This window comes from Poecile atricapillus, chromosome 2 (genome assembly GCF_030490865.1).
Source record: "Poecile atricapillus isolate bPoeAtr1 chromosome 2, bPoeAtr1.hap1, whole genome shotgun sequence".
In the NCBI taxonomy this organism is placed as follows: domain Eukaryota; kingdom Metazoa; phylum Chordata; class Aves; order Passeriformes; family Paridae; genus Poecile; species Poecile atricapillus.
This window is the reverse complement of record NC_081250.1, coordinates 142,777,127-142,796,417: the sequence shown is the minus strand read 5'-3', so window position 1 is coordinate 142,796,417 and position 19,291 is coordinate 142,777,127. Positions and strand designations below refer to the sequence as shown.

The 19,291-nt window shown below is 38.2% G+C and overlaps 1 protein-coding gene across 1 annotated transcript in view; it reads right to left on the bottom strand.

Moving 5' to 3' along the window:
- The window catches only part of NSMCE2 (NSE2 (MMS21) homolog, SMC5-SMC6 complex SUMO ligase), a 127,971-nt gene that overhangs the window by 63,929 nt on the left and 44,751 nt on the right, over window positions 1-19,291 (bottom strand). The window contains exon 4 of the mRNA XM_058831466.1: window positions 3,376-3,529. Coding sequence (XP_058687449.1) covers window positions 3,376-3,529 — 154 coding nt within the window. The remainder of the gene's footprint in view (window positions 1-3,375; window positions 3,530-19,291) is intronic.

Genomic DNA, 19,291 nt, shown 5'->3' with positions numbered 1-19,291 from the left:
TGGCAAGAAATAAAAAGACTCAGTAATACAACTTCAAACAGAAGGATTTAAACTTAGAGAAGATACAAAATGCAAAGTTACAATTCCTGCATGTTTAGTTCCTATGGGCTCACTCCTGCCAGGCTCTGTACTGTGGTCATGCTCCAATAAGGAAGTGAAACATGCCAGCAATCTCACTCATTTCAAAGGATCTACTCATAAAATTTAATTTAAGCAACTTGTTTAAGCATTTCATTTAATGAAAAGGAGATCACTAAGCACATTGCAGATCCAGGACCCTTATATCTCAGGAGAGCATCAGTCACATAGTGTTAAGGACACAAAAAATTTTCCTTACCACACATGCAATTTTTGGTATTACCAAATTTAGTGAATGCTCCTCCAGGTACTTGGTTATTTGGAAAATATAACATAGCCACTTGGGGGTACAAGAAATGGTTAAAAAACCAGAAAAATCAATCAACACTCTTTTCTACTGCTTACAGTCTATGAAGGTTTGAGTAGAAAAATGAAAATGTTTTCTATTAAAAATAAGAAGTGGGAATTTAGGAAACTAAGATAGTCCTGAAAACAGACTTTAGAAAAATCACTTGCTGTTCACATAAAACCTGTCTGACAGTGTTTTGACACATATCAGAGGTGAAGATTTTTCATCACTTCACAAACTCCAGCTAAAGTAGCTGCATAATAAAGGCTTACAGATTTAGAGAAAATGCCTGAAAACTGTCTGAACGATGAACAGAACAGAAACTGCTCTGAGGCATGATCTCATTCTTACTGCCACAGAGATGTACTTGCCCAATTTCATTTCTGCAGCTTGGCTGCTGCTGAAGTTCAAAGCCAAGGTCTCCTTCCCACAGAACTGCCAAGGGAAGACAAGCTGAAGATGATACAGCACCATTCTCCTCCCTGAGCATTAGAGCTTCCTATGGCTCTGCCTGTCACCTGTCAGGGAACAGGGAACAACCATGCAGCTTCCTTTCATCACACTGGCAGCAAATATCAAAAGAGAAAATATATTAGCTAACTTTTCTGTTAAAATAAGGTTGTACTGCTTCACACTATGCAACCTACCTAAAAACTGTGTTGAGAAAGTTTTTCTCCATGAAATCCTAGTTAATTTCTAAGTAGCAAGACAATGTGAGAATATAATATTTTCTTGTTCTAGCTGTTCTAGAATACAAATGTTAAACTCTGCATAAAAGATACATAATCATTAATGGTAACTCATCCTGGAAGGCAAATCATTTTAGTATCTACCCTGTCTGTTCCTGTGAGATAGAATATATTGGAACAAAACCAACAAACAAACAAAACAAAAAAAACCAACAGGAAAGCCCAACTGAGAAAACGTGGCAGGAGTTTTTATGTTTTATCTAATTGAGCAATAAAACCATATTCCAGAAAAAAGCTAAAAACTGAACCTCAACTGCATATGTGTTCTTGAAACAAGCCAGGAATAGGGAACTAAGTTGCACCTGGCAAGGCTAATAGTTGAAAACAAAATATTAACCAGTAGTCGTTGATGAAGTTATTGATACATGTAACTCACATCCAGCAGGTTTAAAGTGTGTCCCAAAATCTGCAGACACATTATAATATTAAGATGAGGCCAGAGTTGTAGGACTCATGCTTTTGAAATCACAACTCATGCAGAAGAAGGTAAAGAATACACAGATAACCTGGCTCAAGCATGAATGCTGAAGATTTAACAGGATGACCTTAATTTCTTCTTAAAAAACCCCACCAAAACCACATGTACATATAGTATGTTTTAAGGTAAATCAAGAGCTTTAACTGTAAACAACTAGTAACACCTTTTAATAAAAGGATTTTATTAGCCTTCAGCTCAGCTGATATTGCAAGTCAAGTGTTTAGTAAGACAAATCTGGATTTCAGGCAGCAGTAACAGAATGATGTCCTCATATTTTTTTTTAAAGAATAATTTCTATTGTGTTTATTTAATTTGAGGTTTTTTTCAACAGGTCAGCCAGTTGCTATAGTCCTATATAGTCCCTTGAACTGAATGTATCACTACAGCATACACCCCTTCCTCAGGCAATTATAAAGTGGAAAGTAAATCCAAAGTCAGTTATCAAGATTTCTATCTTAGTTACAAACACCTGGAAATTAGAAATTACAACATAATGGTGGGGCAGTAATAATTTTACAGTTATGTAGAGAGTGAAAATTACACTGTTTTGCCGTCTGCAACTTGGTATGTTCACTCTTAAGAGTAGTGCCAAGTGCTCTATTAAACTCAGAGATCAGTGCTAAAATGCATAAAGATGGGAAACAAATATATTAAGCATTCAAGCTCCAATCCTAGGGAGTCTTCAGATACCAGATTTGAAATTCACCTTGTCAAGCATGTCCTATAAATCTCTATAGGGAAACAATCCAAAGTCCAGTGGGAAAATTCTTTCCACTAGTTTCATTGAGCTTTGGAGAGGGCTCCAAAAACACCCAGAACTCAAGGACAGCTACAAGACAGCACCCAGAATATCATTTTCCAATGGTATAAATCATTAATCTATGACTCCTAAAGTTCCTGAGATACTAGTTTATGTTGAAATCAAGATGTAGGATGGGAGGGAATAGGTACAGGGGTCAAGGGACAACAAGCAGAATAATACGATTTCAGAATGTAATGATTTCATGATTGGGGAAGAGCAACACAAACAGTGTCAGAGCCCATGAACTTTCCCAGAACCAGTAATCAGAGCGATATTTTAATGACTGCTATATGTGTGGGGCAATAAAAGCAGACTATTTTATTGTGTTGCATAAATAACCAAACTGTTTACCCTCCAACTTTTCTGGTAATTTAAGCACAAATAACTTTAAAATTTTAACACTGGAAAAATTACATTAATTCAAAAAAACCTAGATCTTAGTTATCTGCAGTGTTATATGGTGCGTGCACACAAGCTGTAAACCTGAGAACACATACAGTAAGCATTTTCCAACTATATAGTTCTACGATTAAAGCAAAGGTCTCCTTAGTGTTGCAACACATCCTATGTTGTGAAACAGGAGCAATTTGTTTAAGTGACAAATGAAAACAGCTTACCTAATCCTTTCAGAAGATCCTATCAATTAAGAAAATAAATGCTAAAGGTCTTGAAACAAAAAAGCCCACCTTACAAAAAAAATGTGTTTTTCATGATATTTGTATTCAAACACAGCAGGAACTGTGGAAGTCTAAATAAAACCAAGGTAATTACACTGGCTTTTTTCTACACAGATATAAATTTAAATAAGTTTTTAAGAATACTCAGTTTGAGCCATAAGTGGCAGTTCTATATTTCAGGACAGTTAATCAGATCCTACCATTTAGCATTCAATTAATTATTTTTAAAAAATCAGACTTACACTGTTTTTTCATCTCCTTAAGTTGATCCTTAAAATACATATATTTTTCATTCCCTTGTAAATCTGAGTCACTGTTCTTGCTCTCCATTTCAAGGAATTTTTCTTGCGCCAAGTTTTCTAAATCTGGTAAATTTTCTGGTTTTTCTCGTTTTACCTGTAAGGAAGAAGAATTAGAATGTATTCATTATGACACACTTTCATACAAAGCAAAAGACATCAAGCAAAAATTCATTAGCATGATCTCAGTTTCTTTTGACTACAGTTAGGCTTCCTGCTCTGAAGCCATAACCTCCAAGATACTTCCATTTCAGTAAAAGTAACTGTGAAATGTAGATATTAGCTTCTCAGTGTCATTTAACTCATTTGCTGGGTATTTCTCACACCCGCAAAAGGGAAAACAGAACTGACCAGCAGACAAATTTACCTGTGTGATGGTGAAGGTAAACATGTTAACAGGAACCAGCTTAACAGTTAATGAGAATGAAACCAAAGTATTGATTTCAAACTCTGTCCAGAAAGCAAGAAGATAACAGAAAATCTGAAATAACTTTTGTTAAGAGTTTTGTAAAAACCTCCACTCACTTATCACTTCAGAATCAGGTTTACAGAAGCCTATAATCTACATACAAGAGTCGTGTGATAACACCAACAAAAACAGTACAGCTAATGTGAAAGGAAACCACCTCAATTTATTTGTGCTGTGTGAACTAGAAGCACTAAGCCATATAAACAGGCAAAAACACAGTTTCTTGAAAAGCACCTACTTACAGCAAATATACCTGGAATGATCTGAAGAATAAATACCCAGAAAAGTGAAATCATCACACAGACAATATTAAGATATTCTAAGTACGCAAAAATTGCTTTGGGAACCCCCTAAAATGAGTAATTGGAGTTTTCTGTTTCTCAAGGCAACATTAAATTCTAGGGAACTGTAACTTTGATAGGTCTTCATTAGAACTAGCTTACATGTGGTAGGGACTGTGCTGTGCAATGATGATCAGCAACAGCACCAAGTCAGAAAGAAGGCAGACATCTGTCAAACCCTTACTGCTAAGCATTAGCAAAGGCCACTTCTATCCCAAAATCATGTCAAAATATGACAATCTAAAGAAAAGGAGGTAAGCATCATATCTGCTAAGCTATTCTTCCCCTACTACACACATTAAATTCTGCCAGACCCTGACACTATCCATTGTGAAAGACAGGAAAAAAATGAGCCTACTGAGAAATAAAAGCAGTTCACTTCATCAAATCATTTACAGGTTTGAAAGTTTACAGAGACCCTGGAAATCCTACAGAATATATTTTGTTTCAGGAGCCAAACAAATAATAAATGTTCATGTAAAAATGGACTTAGCAGATACATAAAATGAAAAAAAAAAACCACTTTACTATTCCTTAAGCAAAGCAAAGTAACCCATAGAACTATTACTTCTTCCAAGAGAAAAGCCAGTTTGGCACATTTACTTTCGGCAGACGCAAGTTGTGGCAAGAAGAAAAGTAAGTAAAAAACATGCACTACCAGGTGATAGCATGAAGTTTTCAAACACACCTGGAGATAAAAGATACCTACTACAACATCCAGCTGCAAATGGGAAAGACTCAGTAATACTTTGGTACCAAAGGAACACATTTACTATGATAGACTAACAGCATGTCATCTGAGATGCTTAGACTGCTGCAGGAGCCAGACAGGAGTGTAGAGTCCTTAACCCATGAAACCTGACCAAAAGAGCAATGGAAAACTGAGCATCCTGTGTGCCTGAGTGCCGTGAGGACAATCAGACACGCTCAAATGGTTTGCCTGTGCCAGCATCACAGCACACTGCTGCAACAAAAGGCCTATCACAACCCCAACCAGCATTGTTCAGTACTCAGCTGGAGAAGGAATTTGGCCATCAAGTGTATGCAAGAACAAAAAGGCAGTTACTAAATCAAAATTCATTTAAAATCCAAGACATTATAAAAGAATGCTTTGATCTGGACTCATGCAGTGCAAACATATTCCTTTCTGCAACATCATGCTGTTTTTACCAACATTCTCTCTTCAACATAAAATAACATACAGACACACACAAGAATAGTCCAAATAACAGCCCACCACTAAGATCTGCCCTGATGACAAATGAGAGCACTATGGCCAGATCCCATATAGAAGATCCAGCTGTGTACACTAAAAATAACCCTGAAGTGATTCTAAGTTGCTGAGACTGATACAAAGTGTAAAATAAATTATGTAGACATTCATTACAGGCATCCATCAGTAGTAAAGACAATGCCAATAATCTTTTCCTCTCCACAGGGACCATATTACACATTGATAGAGTTACATCAGGATCTCTTTATCTTTTTCTTGACTCACAGAAGATTTGAGTGCAGATATGCATCAACATAGCATCTTCAATCATACCCTCAGACTGAGAGGTGAAAAGAAGGGCACAGCTAATGTTAGTTCAAACAGTGGTTCTCAACTCCAAGAATTAAGCCTTTACCCATATGAGCAGAGAAAAAGGCAGGAGCTGTAACTTACAGCATTATGCTACCGTAGAGGACATATGTTTGAGAAGGTGCATTACATCACTCCATGCTGGTGCTACCTCACCTTGAGTGCTGTGTGCAGTTTTGGGCACCACAATGTAAGAAAGATATAAATCTGTTAGCGAGCACCCAAAGAGGGGCTGCAAAGATGGTCAACAGTTTAGAGGCGAAGCTGTATAAGAAATGGCTGAGGTCAGTCCAGAAAAGAAAAGACTGAGGGAAGAACCTCATTGCAGTCTGCAGCTTCCTCATGAGGGGAAGTGGAGGAGCAAGTACCTACCTCTGCTCTTTGGTGGCCAGCAACAGCATCCAAAGGAACAGCATAAAGCTGTGTCAGAGGAGTTTAGGTTGGGCATTAGGAAAAGGCTCTTTACCCAGAGGCTGGCCAGGCACTGGAACAGGCTCCCAGGGAAGTGGTCACACTACCAAGCCTGGCAGAGTTCAAGAAGCATTTGAAAAACGCTCTCAGACACATGGTGGGATTCTTGGAGGTGTCCTGTGCAGGGCCAGGAGCTGGACTCAATTACTTTTGTGGCTCTTTTCTACCTCAGGATACTCTTATGATTCTATGATATGCACACAAATAAACTTTGTCTGTGCCACTGTAGAGCTACAAAAATTTGCATGGAGATATTATACTAACCTTGAGAGAATGGTTATATAAAACTCTCCCTCAGCACCTAACTAATCACACAGCTTGCTGCCATAGGTCTATCAAAGTAAGAGCAAGCCTGCTATGTGCTAAGGGCAACATGAACAATTCCACCAGCTATCAAGTGAATCAAGAGAAAAAAAAAGTTATTCACACCAGCTATATTCCCAATAGCTGTATTCCCAATTCCAATACATTACTAGACCGTGAGGACAGACCAGCACAAATGACAAAGTCTCAGACAACCACCTCACACAGAAACCTAGAGTCAGGTGTGAGAGATGCTCAAAGAATGCACTTTCTTGTAGTTTAACTTCTTTCATGTTTACAATTTAAATTCAGTTTCTGTTCACCTCCACATGATTGCTTTCATTAAAATGATTAGTAGAGACACCATTCCTGACCACACTCAGTACTGTACCACACACATTCTATTACTGAAATGCAAGGCAGACCTTCTGGAAGGTCAACACATCACAGGTGAATAATAAGGCATGTCCACCCACTATAATAACAACCAAATACATTTTGCTGTGCACAAGCAATTTTTCTTTGGTGCTGCATATCTTATGCCTTGAAAAGAGTTGAGAATGGTCTACACAACAACATAAATGAAAACAAATGAAAGAAAATGTCCCATCAGTCCTAGATCCTCACAGTGGGACAGAACTACAACACCTTATACACTGCATCAGCACAACACCTTTACAGGTTCATTGCAGTTTTCTTTAGTTCTTGCCACTCACCCACTCCTACTCTACAGATTCTTGATGGATGTAGGAATGATGAGATCAGCATAACAAAATGTTTGAGGACAATACAAACAAAGGGTATGGCTAAGGGACAAGGCAAAATTATCAGTGTTTGGGGCACCAAGCTGGGGTCCTGTTCCTTCTTGTTCTCAGAAGCACGTCCGATAAATGCGTACCAGAAGACCTGAAGTCATTGGCATGTTCAGTTCCTCAGAATAAGTTACTTCACATGAGAACCATGAAAGACACATTAAGCAAACAACTGTTCGTTTAGCAGCGCTGTCAGCCAAAGCCAGCATGCTAAGTAACACCTTGCAGTCATTAGTCAATCCATTGAGAGCTACATTGATTTTGAAATGGGGTGGAGGCATACACACCCTACAAAGCATCCTGGAAATTACATGTAACGATGAACTGGGAGTGTTCAAGACATATGGTGAAAAGAAGTATCAGTCACAACAGCTTGTTTACAACAATAGAAAAAGCAAAAGCATCTGCTGTGCCATACCAGCAAAGAACCACACGGGTTTTTACACAGGGGCTCAGCAATAAGGAGACCAGACATGTTATATATAACATACATATACATATATAATCTACCAGCAGATAAGAAAACACATTTGCAAACACTAAAAACATAATTGTTTAGAAAAATGTAGCTGTAGTTTAACTATCAAAATATACATTTACTCATGGTCTTACACCACACCATCGAATCAGAGTGATATATGCAAAGGGGTTTTTTTGACAGGTAGTGCTTATGAAATGAGCCACTTCATGACATGTCTTCTGCCAATATCCATCTGTAAGGATACACCTTCGTCTCATGGATTCTTCCACTGGGAGTGTGTCTATTCTATGCCTAAACTGTTAAAACTATGACTCAAAAAAATCAGCGTTTTTGAAAGGCCAGCTTGCAGAGCCTAAGGGAAGAGTAAATGCAGGGTACTCTAAGGGACAGTCTGGGAAATTTTTATTTAATCAATTACCATAACCACCAAGTCAAAAATAAATTATTCCGTTCCAGACCAATCTCAGAATGAGTGAGGTCAAAGGTACCATAGACTGAAATTGGATCAGTTTGTGGTATTAGTCTCCATACAGTAAGGGATCAGTGTCTAAAAAGGCACAAATTAGCATAACCTTGCACGCTGCACTGCAAGCATTTAATAACTGTCCTGCCCTGTCCCAAAACACTTCACAAACATTAAACAATTTAGCCTCAAACACCCATTGTGACATGTACCATATATTTTACAAATGGAGAGGCTGTTGCATTAAGAGGTGAATAACTTGGCCTAAGGTTGCACAAGGAGACTGCGGCAGAGCCAAAAATAAATAAATCGCAGTTCTGTGCTTTGAGCACAAAGCCATCCTTTTACCTTCTCCTTTAGCTGAGGGAAAGTTCAAATTAACATGTGCATTTGGTTCACTCTCTATAAAGAGGCCTGAAACAGCTTGTGGCTGCTTGGCAAACTTTGTGATAAAAGAACAGCATTCTGCCTGTCACAGAAATGCTCCTCCAGTCTTTGCATTGCCGTGGTTCAGCATGTGACACTCCATGGTTATTTTTTAGCCTTTTTATTCTTCTCTCACTAGCACAGAAGTCCTTTAGCTGCGTATTTTTATCCTGTCACTGTTCCAAGGTACTCTTTCTCAGGGCTGTCTTTTATGTCCCTGGTATTTGGAAGCTTGACAGTACCATCCATTTTATTTCTGAGAAATTTCTTGCCATACCTGAAACATGTTGCAGTTTCCTCTAATCTGTGATACAATCTATGAAAGAACTATCTCTTCAAAGAATTCAGAATTCTCAACATAGTCTTTCAAACCATGCATTATTTGTTCCCTGTAATTTAATTCCTGTAAAATGTGGACTTCTGAAATTTAATTTATGTCTATTACTGACATTCGAGTTTTGTGAGGTATAGAAACATTTCTGCTTGCTAATGAACTTTTAAAAGACCAAGCCAGCTGACAAGGCAGAATTTCTTCATTTTCCTGATTCTTTGTTGTTTCATTTATGATGATTAGTCACTCGGTGCTATAAAGCTCAGAGGTATGTAGTTATTTAGGTATTTAAATTATTTTGGGACAGCACAAAAAAGGTTATGGTGATCTTTCCACCTAACTCCAAACTCAGAGTAATTTAGACTGTATTTACACTACAGCCATGTGCCTCTGCATGTGGTTATGAAATACTGACAGCAGCTGCATCTTTTGAAGAAAAACTTCATACAGTTCCTGCTGGGATAGAATTTCTAACCTTTGTGAATTTGATTTTGTGAAGGAACTCAATCAATTTTTCAGCCAGCCAACTTCAGGTCCTCCTTCAGGACTAGGCGTGCCAGCTACTGCATCCTACAAAGACCCAGTTCAGAACCTGGGAACCTCACTTTTTCTTAACTGACATCACTTTGAAATGTCGGAACCAGACAAGGACATATCTAAATCTGCTTATTTCAGAGAACAAATTCCAAGAATTGACTAGCTACAACAGTAAGTATGGATACTGTCAAAACAGCCTCTCTGAGCATCTCAAATCATAGAGAAAGTAACTATTCTTCCTTTATTTATCTCTGCTATGCAACAAAAGCAAACGGAATGTATATCACTTTTCTTTCTTGTTTAAAAATTCCTACATCCTATTATTTCATCCTTACCTCACTAAATAATTTATTATTACAAATATGCAGCCTTTCAACACATATATTTATTTTACCTCAGGGTACGTCAAAGTTTGCTGTGATTATTTATTATAACCCATTTTTTTCACTAAGAGGGAAAATAACATGGGAGCTAAGTAAATTTGTGGGTTGAGTCACCCATACACTTTGTGAATCATGTGAGAACCAACTCTAAGTGAGTCACCACTGTAACTGAATCAGGCTGCAAAATTTCAGCTCAACCTAAACAGTCATTTATTATTCTTCAATGGCTAGATTCAAACCCTTAGCAAATATCAGATCATTTGTTGATGCACAAATAAAACACTGCACTTGGAAAGATCTGCAAGGACAGTCAAAAAGGATATCATCATTCAGCAGCAGGAGCTGCAGCATGAGCACAGCTCAGCTGCAGCAAGGATTGCCTAAGGGCCCACATCTGATTCAGGAGATTCAACACCTCTGTACACCATGGCTGCAGGGCTGGGACTCCGGTTGAGCAACACCTTGGCAGACTATTGTGAAATACCAAGAGAGGCAGATTTGTAAGGGCTGACCCACACTTATGACACATACTGCCTTAATAAACTGGGCCAGCACAACAGAAAATCACTGTCAGCACGATTCAAATATCCCCAAACTCTGCTAAAGTAACAGTATGAAGGTGAGGCAGGGTTGCAGGGGTTCCAAAACAGCACATTAACATAGTGGCTGTAGCCAGGGTGTCCCCATAATAAAATTGCCTGCATCTTCCACAGTTTTCTTTCCCTACTTTAAACACAGCTGCACACGTCCAACCCTTAAAAAGAAAATAAGCACTGAGGGGCACACACTGTTTCCAGGTATACTGGGATGTGTCCAAGCAAGCTCTCACAACTCCTGGCACTCGTCAGTCCTTTCAGTAAGGCTATTCATGGACTTTGGCCACCCTGGGTGCTCTCTGTCTCCTGTTTAGAAAGGAACCATATACATAGGGTGGGATTAATGCAAATGAGCACCAGGTGAAGAAACAAAACTGCCTGTGTGCATGCGAAGTTTACAGCCTGAACAGCATCTCTAGGGGTTCCCGTATGTTAGAAGTTTCACCTCTAGCAAAATGCTCTATTCCACAGACATTTTAATAGAAAAAAAATCTACTGTGAACTACAGTTCACAGTTCCTATTTTCCCCAGTTACTGACTATGGTAGAGAGAAGATGGTGAACACTCATTTGTTTCTCTCCAAGACCCTTTGTGCATTGCTTTTAAAAGTGCAAAGGGGTAAAAATAAGCAACAAAAGAGGATCTTACTGAAATACCAGTATTAAAACTACCTGTTACCAATAATGTAAAAATGGCTCACAAAAATAGCAGTAAATGTGAGTATTAAAGGTGAGGTTTTCCCAAGGTACCAAAGTGAAGAAAGCTCATGGATATTTAGCACCTTAATCCTTTCACCATTTCTGAAAGTCTATCATTTGCAGTAAGGATTGAACTAAATATCCTGAATGATTTCAACAAAACAGAAATTAGTCTTCATCTTGTTTTCTGTAAGTTTTTTCCTACATAGGAACTATGAACATGACAAAGCAAAAACTTCTACAATATTATGGTTCAAGACATGTTGAAGGAGCAAGACTATTTTCTTCTCCTCATACCTAAAAGTTCTACCATAAATAGAGTTTATATGAAAGTTAATTTTGGTGCACTAGAGATACACAGCATCTCGCTCTAAGTAGTTTTGCCTGAGCACAGATGAAGGCATGTAACACCAAAACCAACTTATAACTTTATTCTTATAAAAATGTTGCTTTGTTTTAAAAGTGTTTTAGAAACTGTGAGGCAGATGGTGCATCTGTTTTGGCAAGCTTGATTCAGCAGATGCATCAGGCTGTTGAACCAGTTTACCAAGCTGCTGATTAATTCACATATTTAGCAAATACATTAACATGGATATTACAGCTATTTTTCTTTCTTTAATACCCCCCTCAAACTGATGGGAATTTAGACATTGATTTCAGTGGCAGCAGAAGAAGGCCCTAAGGTGATTTTGGATTAACAACCTGTTTACTCTTGTATGGCTCTGTTTGTTTGACTAAGATCACTAAAACCCATGTTTTCTACAGTCTGGAAATAAAGGGCTAAATCCTTAAACAAGTACAGCTCAGTGTTATCTTTAAAAGCTCCTACAAAACACTAATTTATGCTAGCTGTGTAGCTTATTCCTCTATAAATACCAAGTGTGACTTATCCTTTGAAGATACATACGGCAACCATTGTTAAAATCTGTTGTTTTTCCAGAGGGATGTGTTCCGTATTCTTTGGGTATACCTCCAGTGAAAGTAAGGCAAGCTTTTTCAATTTTTACTGCTCTTGGTTTTTCTTTTTCATTCATCTGATGAAATTATTGTCCTCAAAAAGTTCTTCAGCACTGACAGCATTTCTTCTTCATACTCTCAAAAACAGTAGTCAGTCATGTCGTCATTTTTCATTAGGAGTAAATGTAAACTTTACACTTTCAGGAAACAGCAGTAAGATACCTTAAGTATAGACTCATGCTTCAGTCAAATTGACATTAGTTGAAAAACACATATTCTGGATGAAACTTGCAGCCTACACTCACCAAATTAATATATATTTATTAATATACAGATCAGGACAGCAGTAATTCCATCAGAGTGAGCTCCACCTTTAACACAGAACAGAACAGTGAATTCAGTGACAGCACAGGGCTGCACTAAGGAAAACAAGCAAAAAACCCAGCAAGTGCAACTGTACTAAGCCTCCCAATTTCCATATAAACTGGGAATACCAACCTTACTTATACTCACTGGGTACAAATATCTCACTTGTCCCACTCTGCGTGTGGTGGCAGAATTGCCTTTTATTTTGCACTTCACTGCAAAATGCCATGGAGACAAGTCTCTCCTTTGAGCCTTTCTACATATCACATTTTTCCATCCATATTAGTGATGTTTACTTATCCAGCTTCCTGTTGAGACAGCCCTCAATGGAGTTATTAGCCACTAAATCCCAGGCCTTACTTCCAGTCTTATCCTTCTTGATTTACCAGTTCTGGCTGACAGCTTGCGCCTCTTCCCTTTTCTTGCCAAACACTACGTGCTCTCCTAGTATGTGCTCGAGTGATTATTTTCCCTTGCACTGCACACTCTGAAATGGTAACATACCCTTTTGCTACATAGGTGTCTCAGGATATCCCCATTCCCCAGTTTTTACAGGTTCCCTGCGGGCAGACAGAGAAGGATGTTTTCAACGGCAATTCTTTTCCTCCTCTTTGCTTACAGGTCCATCTTTGTAACTTAGCTTCAGAAAAAGAACTGGATCAGAAAATGAGCATTTCAACTTAGCCTTTGCCTCTAATATGCTAGATAATGTTGCTGTTCCTTTGTAGTTAGCAGTTTTTGCAAAGAGAAGGTGTGCCTGGATTAATCTTGTTTATATTACCACCCTACACATCCTTCCCATTGACCTTCCAAAATCCTTGGAGTCTATCCACACCTTTCCGGTTATCTATCACAGTATCAAGAGGCTGGTTCGTGCCATCAGATAACTGATGATGCTACTCTCTGTCACTTTGCCTGTTTGATTTTCAAAACAAACACTTTACACTCTCTTTCTCCTGGTCCTCCTGCTTGTGGGAAAGCTCCTAACATACAGTTGGGAATAAATCTTTAAATCCTTCTTCAAAATCCTTGTTTTACACCATTTTCTTTTATTATGATGCTTTTACAACTGTCTGATTGTTTCTGTGTGTCCTGCATGACTGAGCCCAACTTCTGGATTCCAGTGCATCCCTTCTGCACTGAGCCTTGCAAAACAGGGTACTCAGAACTATGATAAAACCTGAACGATTTTTTGTTATAGATCATTACATTAGTACCTGCACCTTAGCTCAAAGCCTCATACTCCAAGTTCAAACCTTCATACTCTCCATAATAAAGGAAACCTGAAAAACTGTGAACACTTAAGCACAATACTAGCAATAGCAATTCTTAACTGTTAAGTGGACTGGATTAAATCTGGTAGCTGGCTTTAGAATACAAAGCATATAAGAAGAGTTTTTAAAAACTTGTTTTGCAACTCTCTTGCGACTCTTGCAATTAATACACAATGTCTTTTTAAAAAGCTAAATGCAAATAATCAATCCAGGTTTAAAATTATTACTAGAAATTTAATAATATTCCAGCTCTCCAGCATGTATAGACTCCCCCATTGCACTCAAGCCCTTGATTTTATTATTGGAAGTAATTAAAATCCAACTTTAATTTTTTAATAGTTCATATTTAAAATAAGAATTTCTGTAAATGAGACTGTGTGACTGTGAAGCAATTTACTCATGTCTTTAAAATGTGACAGCAGGGTAAGAAGAAACAGGAAAAAAAGAGAGTTCTCATCTGCAGTTTTAAGGCTGAAGGAAACAGTTCTGCCTGAGAGTCTGCAGGGCAATAGGAAAAACAGAGCACAAAACAGAACAATTCCTAAGTGGAGTACTCTTCAGATACACTGTTAAAGTGTTGTTTGTAAAAGCAAAATAAATTTAAAAACTTAGTCTCAAATTTAAATACACTTTTCTTAATATTGATTTGGCTGACAAGAAAAGGTGTTAAGAGTAGAAATCTTATTTGTCTCTCCAAGAATTTACTGAGACAGGATGACACACCTCTATGAGTTTGGACATAACACCAAAAAACAATCAGTACTTTTTTGACTATCAAAAACATTCTCATTATGCTGTCTGATAATCACAGAAATTTTATGCTGTCCATGATTAGAAACTGCCATTTACCATAAGATTTAAAAGCACAAAAAAGTAATTTTCTTCTAAACTTATCACTCTGTGCCTGCAGGTATTTTCTTTCTGTTATTTTTAAACTCAATAGATAGATTTTTTTTTCTTATTCCTCAGTTTCTGCAATGCTATCACATTTGTCCCCCAAGTTCTTTCAAGCTGCTAGCACCAGCCCTGTGCCAGCCAACTGTCTTGGTAACACCTCTCCTGCCATTTGAACTTCTCCCTACATCTTCCTGAATTTCCAGTCTTCTTATATTCAGGTTTTGAACTCAATCTTCCTCTTTCTCATATAACTTTGCTTTCCCTTTTTAGCTTCTTTTGAAGTTCATCTCATCACCATTCATCACAATTTTTAGTAGTGCACTTTCCTTCTTATAACCCTATCAAACCTGCTTTTCCTTCATTTCTCTGACGCACTGTATATCATATGCTAAACTGATTCCTGTCTTATTACTAGCCCTAATTATGGGATGTTTCCATTCTTTCATATATTACATTCTCACTGAACACCTGCTGAGTCGCTGGCAAAGGATTTAGGGAGCAGATGCAGGTTGCCTCCCCTGCACACAGGGGTCAGCAGTCTCACAAGAACAGCAGTCTACACTGACCTCCTCATGGGCTCTTTCTCCCCCAAGTGCACCCACTGGTACTTAGGATTACTTCGCCCTAAGTGTTTCTGCTGCACAGTTTCCTCACTGTCAGTGACCTCCTTAAGTTCACCTCATTATAAAGTGAAAATACACTATCCAAAGTGGAACAGTATAACTCAGTGTAAGTAATTAACCTTGTAATTGCAACTCACAATTCAATAGGAATCTTCCTTATGAGTACATGTCACAGCAAAATACTTGATCTGATTCTACTCAGTAGTTATTTACAATCAGATGAAATTCCAGCTACATCTCAGCCAATCATTTTATAATTTGGTCAGTTCCTGTAGTTTAACTATTATCAATTCCCATCAAAGAATCATTAAGGTTGGAAAAGACCTCCAAGATCATCAAGTCCAACTTCTGACAATCACCACCATCATGGCACTAAGTGCCACATCCAGTTGTTTCTTTAACATTTCCAGGGATGATGACTCCAGTGCCTCCCTGGACAGCCTATCTCAAGGCTTAACCACCCTTTCAGGAAGAAATTCTTCCTAATGTTCAACCTGAATCTCCCCTGGTGCAGTTTGATGCCATGTCCTCTTGTCCTGTCTCCTTTTGGCCTAGGAGAAGAGGCCAACCCTCACCTGGCTACAGCCTCCTTCCATAGAGTTATAGAGAGTGGTAAGGTCTCCTCTGAGCTTCCTTCTCTCCAGGCTAAACACTCCCAGCCCCCTCAGCCATTCCTCATATGACTGACTCTCTAGACCCTTCACCAGCTCCCCTGTCCTTCTCTGAACTCAATCCAGCATCTCAATGTCCTTCCTGAATTGCAGGACCTAGAACTGGACACAGTACTTGAATGCGCAGGGGGACAATCCCATTCCCCTTAGTCTTTGTCTCCTGCCATGCCATATAGAGTCAATATAACATTTCTTGCTTCATGAATTTCTCTTCTTCCCCAACCTCAGCAGCCCATTCCATTGTTCAAGGGATTTTAGTTTTGAGAGGAGACACAGCTCACCTCTGAAAAACATAGGGCAGCTGATACATGACCTTGTTTGTCAAGTTCATGACAGAATTCCTGTGATGAGCAATGAGGAATCTCATCATGTTATATAAAATACTACATGCTAAAGAACCAAAGAAGAACAGGACAAACAACTCCCTGAGGAAGTTATGGATTGCAATCAGTAAACAAATGGATCATCAACTGGTCAACCATTTCATTGTTTGCATGACAGAATAAGACATGCCTGCTGCAAAGCTAGGTAACAAATCTGAAGAAAAAAAAAAAGAAAAAAAAGAAAAAAAAACCCACCCAACTCACTGGCAGAAGAAAAAAAACCAACTCTTTTGCAGAGTCACTAACTCAAAATGGAATAATTAAAACTCCCACTTCAGAAGCTGCCACTTTGAAGTGGAACTGCAGAACTCTATTTGCATATTAGGAACGCTTGTGTCGATTTCCATGCTCCATCTGGCCAAGAGATTGCAGATGAGGATGACAAAGCTCTGAATTAGGACAAATCAAATGGATGCAGACTCATGAAATCCTGCAGAGATAATTATCAGGCTCAAGATGATGTAATTAGTATATTAGCATGGTTTCCTCCTTTAGCAGTAAATACATTTTAACAATATGTAATGTCTTTATGTCTGCTATTTAATATGTCAGCCTTGCTTAAACTCCTTTGCATCCTTCTGTTTGGTCAGTTGCACTGTTGTAACTCCCTACTGTGTCGCAGACAACTAAATGCACAAAAAGATGTTGTAGCAAAGATGCAAATTGTAGTACTAAAGCTTTAGAGATCTGGCTATCCAAAGAAATCCCCTCCCTAAATTAGACATTCAGACCTTGTATGAAATAGATGGAGAAAGCCAGTGTCAAAAAACAGGAATCACAAAAGCCAGCTATTGAAGCAGACTGTCTAAGAGACCGGGAGTTCTACTCCTCTAATGGCAATGAGTGCCTCCTCCACAAACCCTTTCCTTTAGTCAGTTGCTTAAGCCAGGCAAATCCTTCCTCATAAACAATGAGGAGAGAAATCCACATACTATCAGATTTAATATCTCAGTGGTTAAAACAGTCATCAGTAAGGTGAGTGACCCGTTTTCAAATCTCTGCTTAGCCCATATTAGTTGTCCTAGCCCATAGGCTATTGGGTATTCAGGGGTAAGACATCTCGATCTCTCCTGTTTGAAGTTGTTCCACTTTGTATAACTAATTAAAAGATAATTGCAGCAAGTATTTGAACCTGACTCTCCCACATCCCACGTTATTGCCTAACCATTCAGCTGTGGATTCAGTTTCTCATTTTGTTTCTTACATCATGTAAGCACTTTTGAAAATCCTGCTCTCTGCATTTTACATACAAATATTTACAAAGCAGAAAGTTATTTTCATTTCAGAACTACCACTACAAATATCTCCCATTCTTCTCCTATACAGTCTCAGCTCTCTTGCTCAGTGGTGAAAACTAGCAATTATATAGGTGGGTTTTTTTGTTTGGTGGTGGTGGGTGTTCTTTTTTAAACCTTTTCTCACCATACAACCCCGCTGTGCAAGTACAAAATCAACTTTTTCTGTGGTTCTTAGCTTTCATTTCTTGCCTGAAGAGGGTGATGAGAAGCCTCAAGCAGTATTCATAGATAGCAGAACAAAGGGATATTGATATTTCACAATGATTGATGATCGCTCCTTGGAGTCTAAAAATATGTATGCACTGCAGCAGGCACATGAGGTGATGAGCAGCTCTCTGCCCTAAAGAGCTCACAGAGTACATGATGGACCTGGCACAAAAGCAAAGACACGGTATCAACCACACATCGGGAGAAACACAGATTACAAATCCAGCATAATGATGCACAAGTGAAAGCTTGCAAGGTGTTTCAAAATAAGGAGAGCCTGGCAAAACAGGCATTTGATAAAGGAATGTAAGGGCACTGTGAGCTAATAAGAGAAAGACATCAGACTAGGGAAAAAGTACTTCAAGAAGCAGCACACATGACAAAGTAATTCAAGGAAGGCTGTTCCACTGGCCTACACAAGCAATGCGTGTATACATTTATTTTACAGTTATCCCAGTATAAAACTTGAAGATCCTTTTTATTTTATTTCAGCTTACATGTTCTCTATGAGAATTCAAAAAAAAAAAAATAAAGGAAAATCCTAACTAAAAAAAACAAAAACAAAACAACACAACACAAACACTTACAAGAAAAGCAAGACTTCAGAGAACACTGATATAACTATTTTAATTCTGTTACTGGCAAAACCTCCCCCATAAACAAAGCCAGAGTTTCAAAATGTGAAGTAAATATAGTCTGAGATGAGGAAAATTTTAGAAATGTTGGGTGAACACTGAGTTAGGAAAAACTAGAAGTGCAACACCAGTATTGTGAAATGTTAAATGCAACACTACACAGCAAGCAGAACTGATTTGAAGAACTGATTTGAAAAAAAGAACAAAAAAACACCAAAACAAAAACCAACAAAATTTTGGCTGTGCAGACATACTGGTTCATGTATGCTTTCCCAAAATGTTTCTGCGATACAGCATCCTGTTAGTTTTCAGTTCACAGGAGTTCTTCCCTTTAGCAGAGGCTTGTGGTGATACAGGCACAAACTCCTAGAACAAAATGTTAGTCTTTTACAATATTTAATTTTTGTAGAGACTTAAACATTTAAATATGTCATTACAAAATTAAATGACTCAGTACAGATGTAATTCAGATGTACCAAAATGCATTAGTCATTCAATAAAAGAGGGCACTGATATTTTACTAAAATCTCTTTACAGAACAAAATAACATATATTTACTTTACTGAATGGTTCTTGTGAGAAGCACATAAAACTAAATCCTGTATAAACCACCCTAATTTGCCTACCCTGAAATCAGGACAGCTAGTTCGTGACC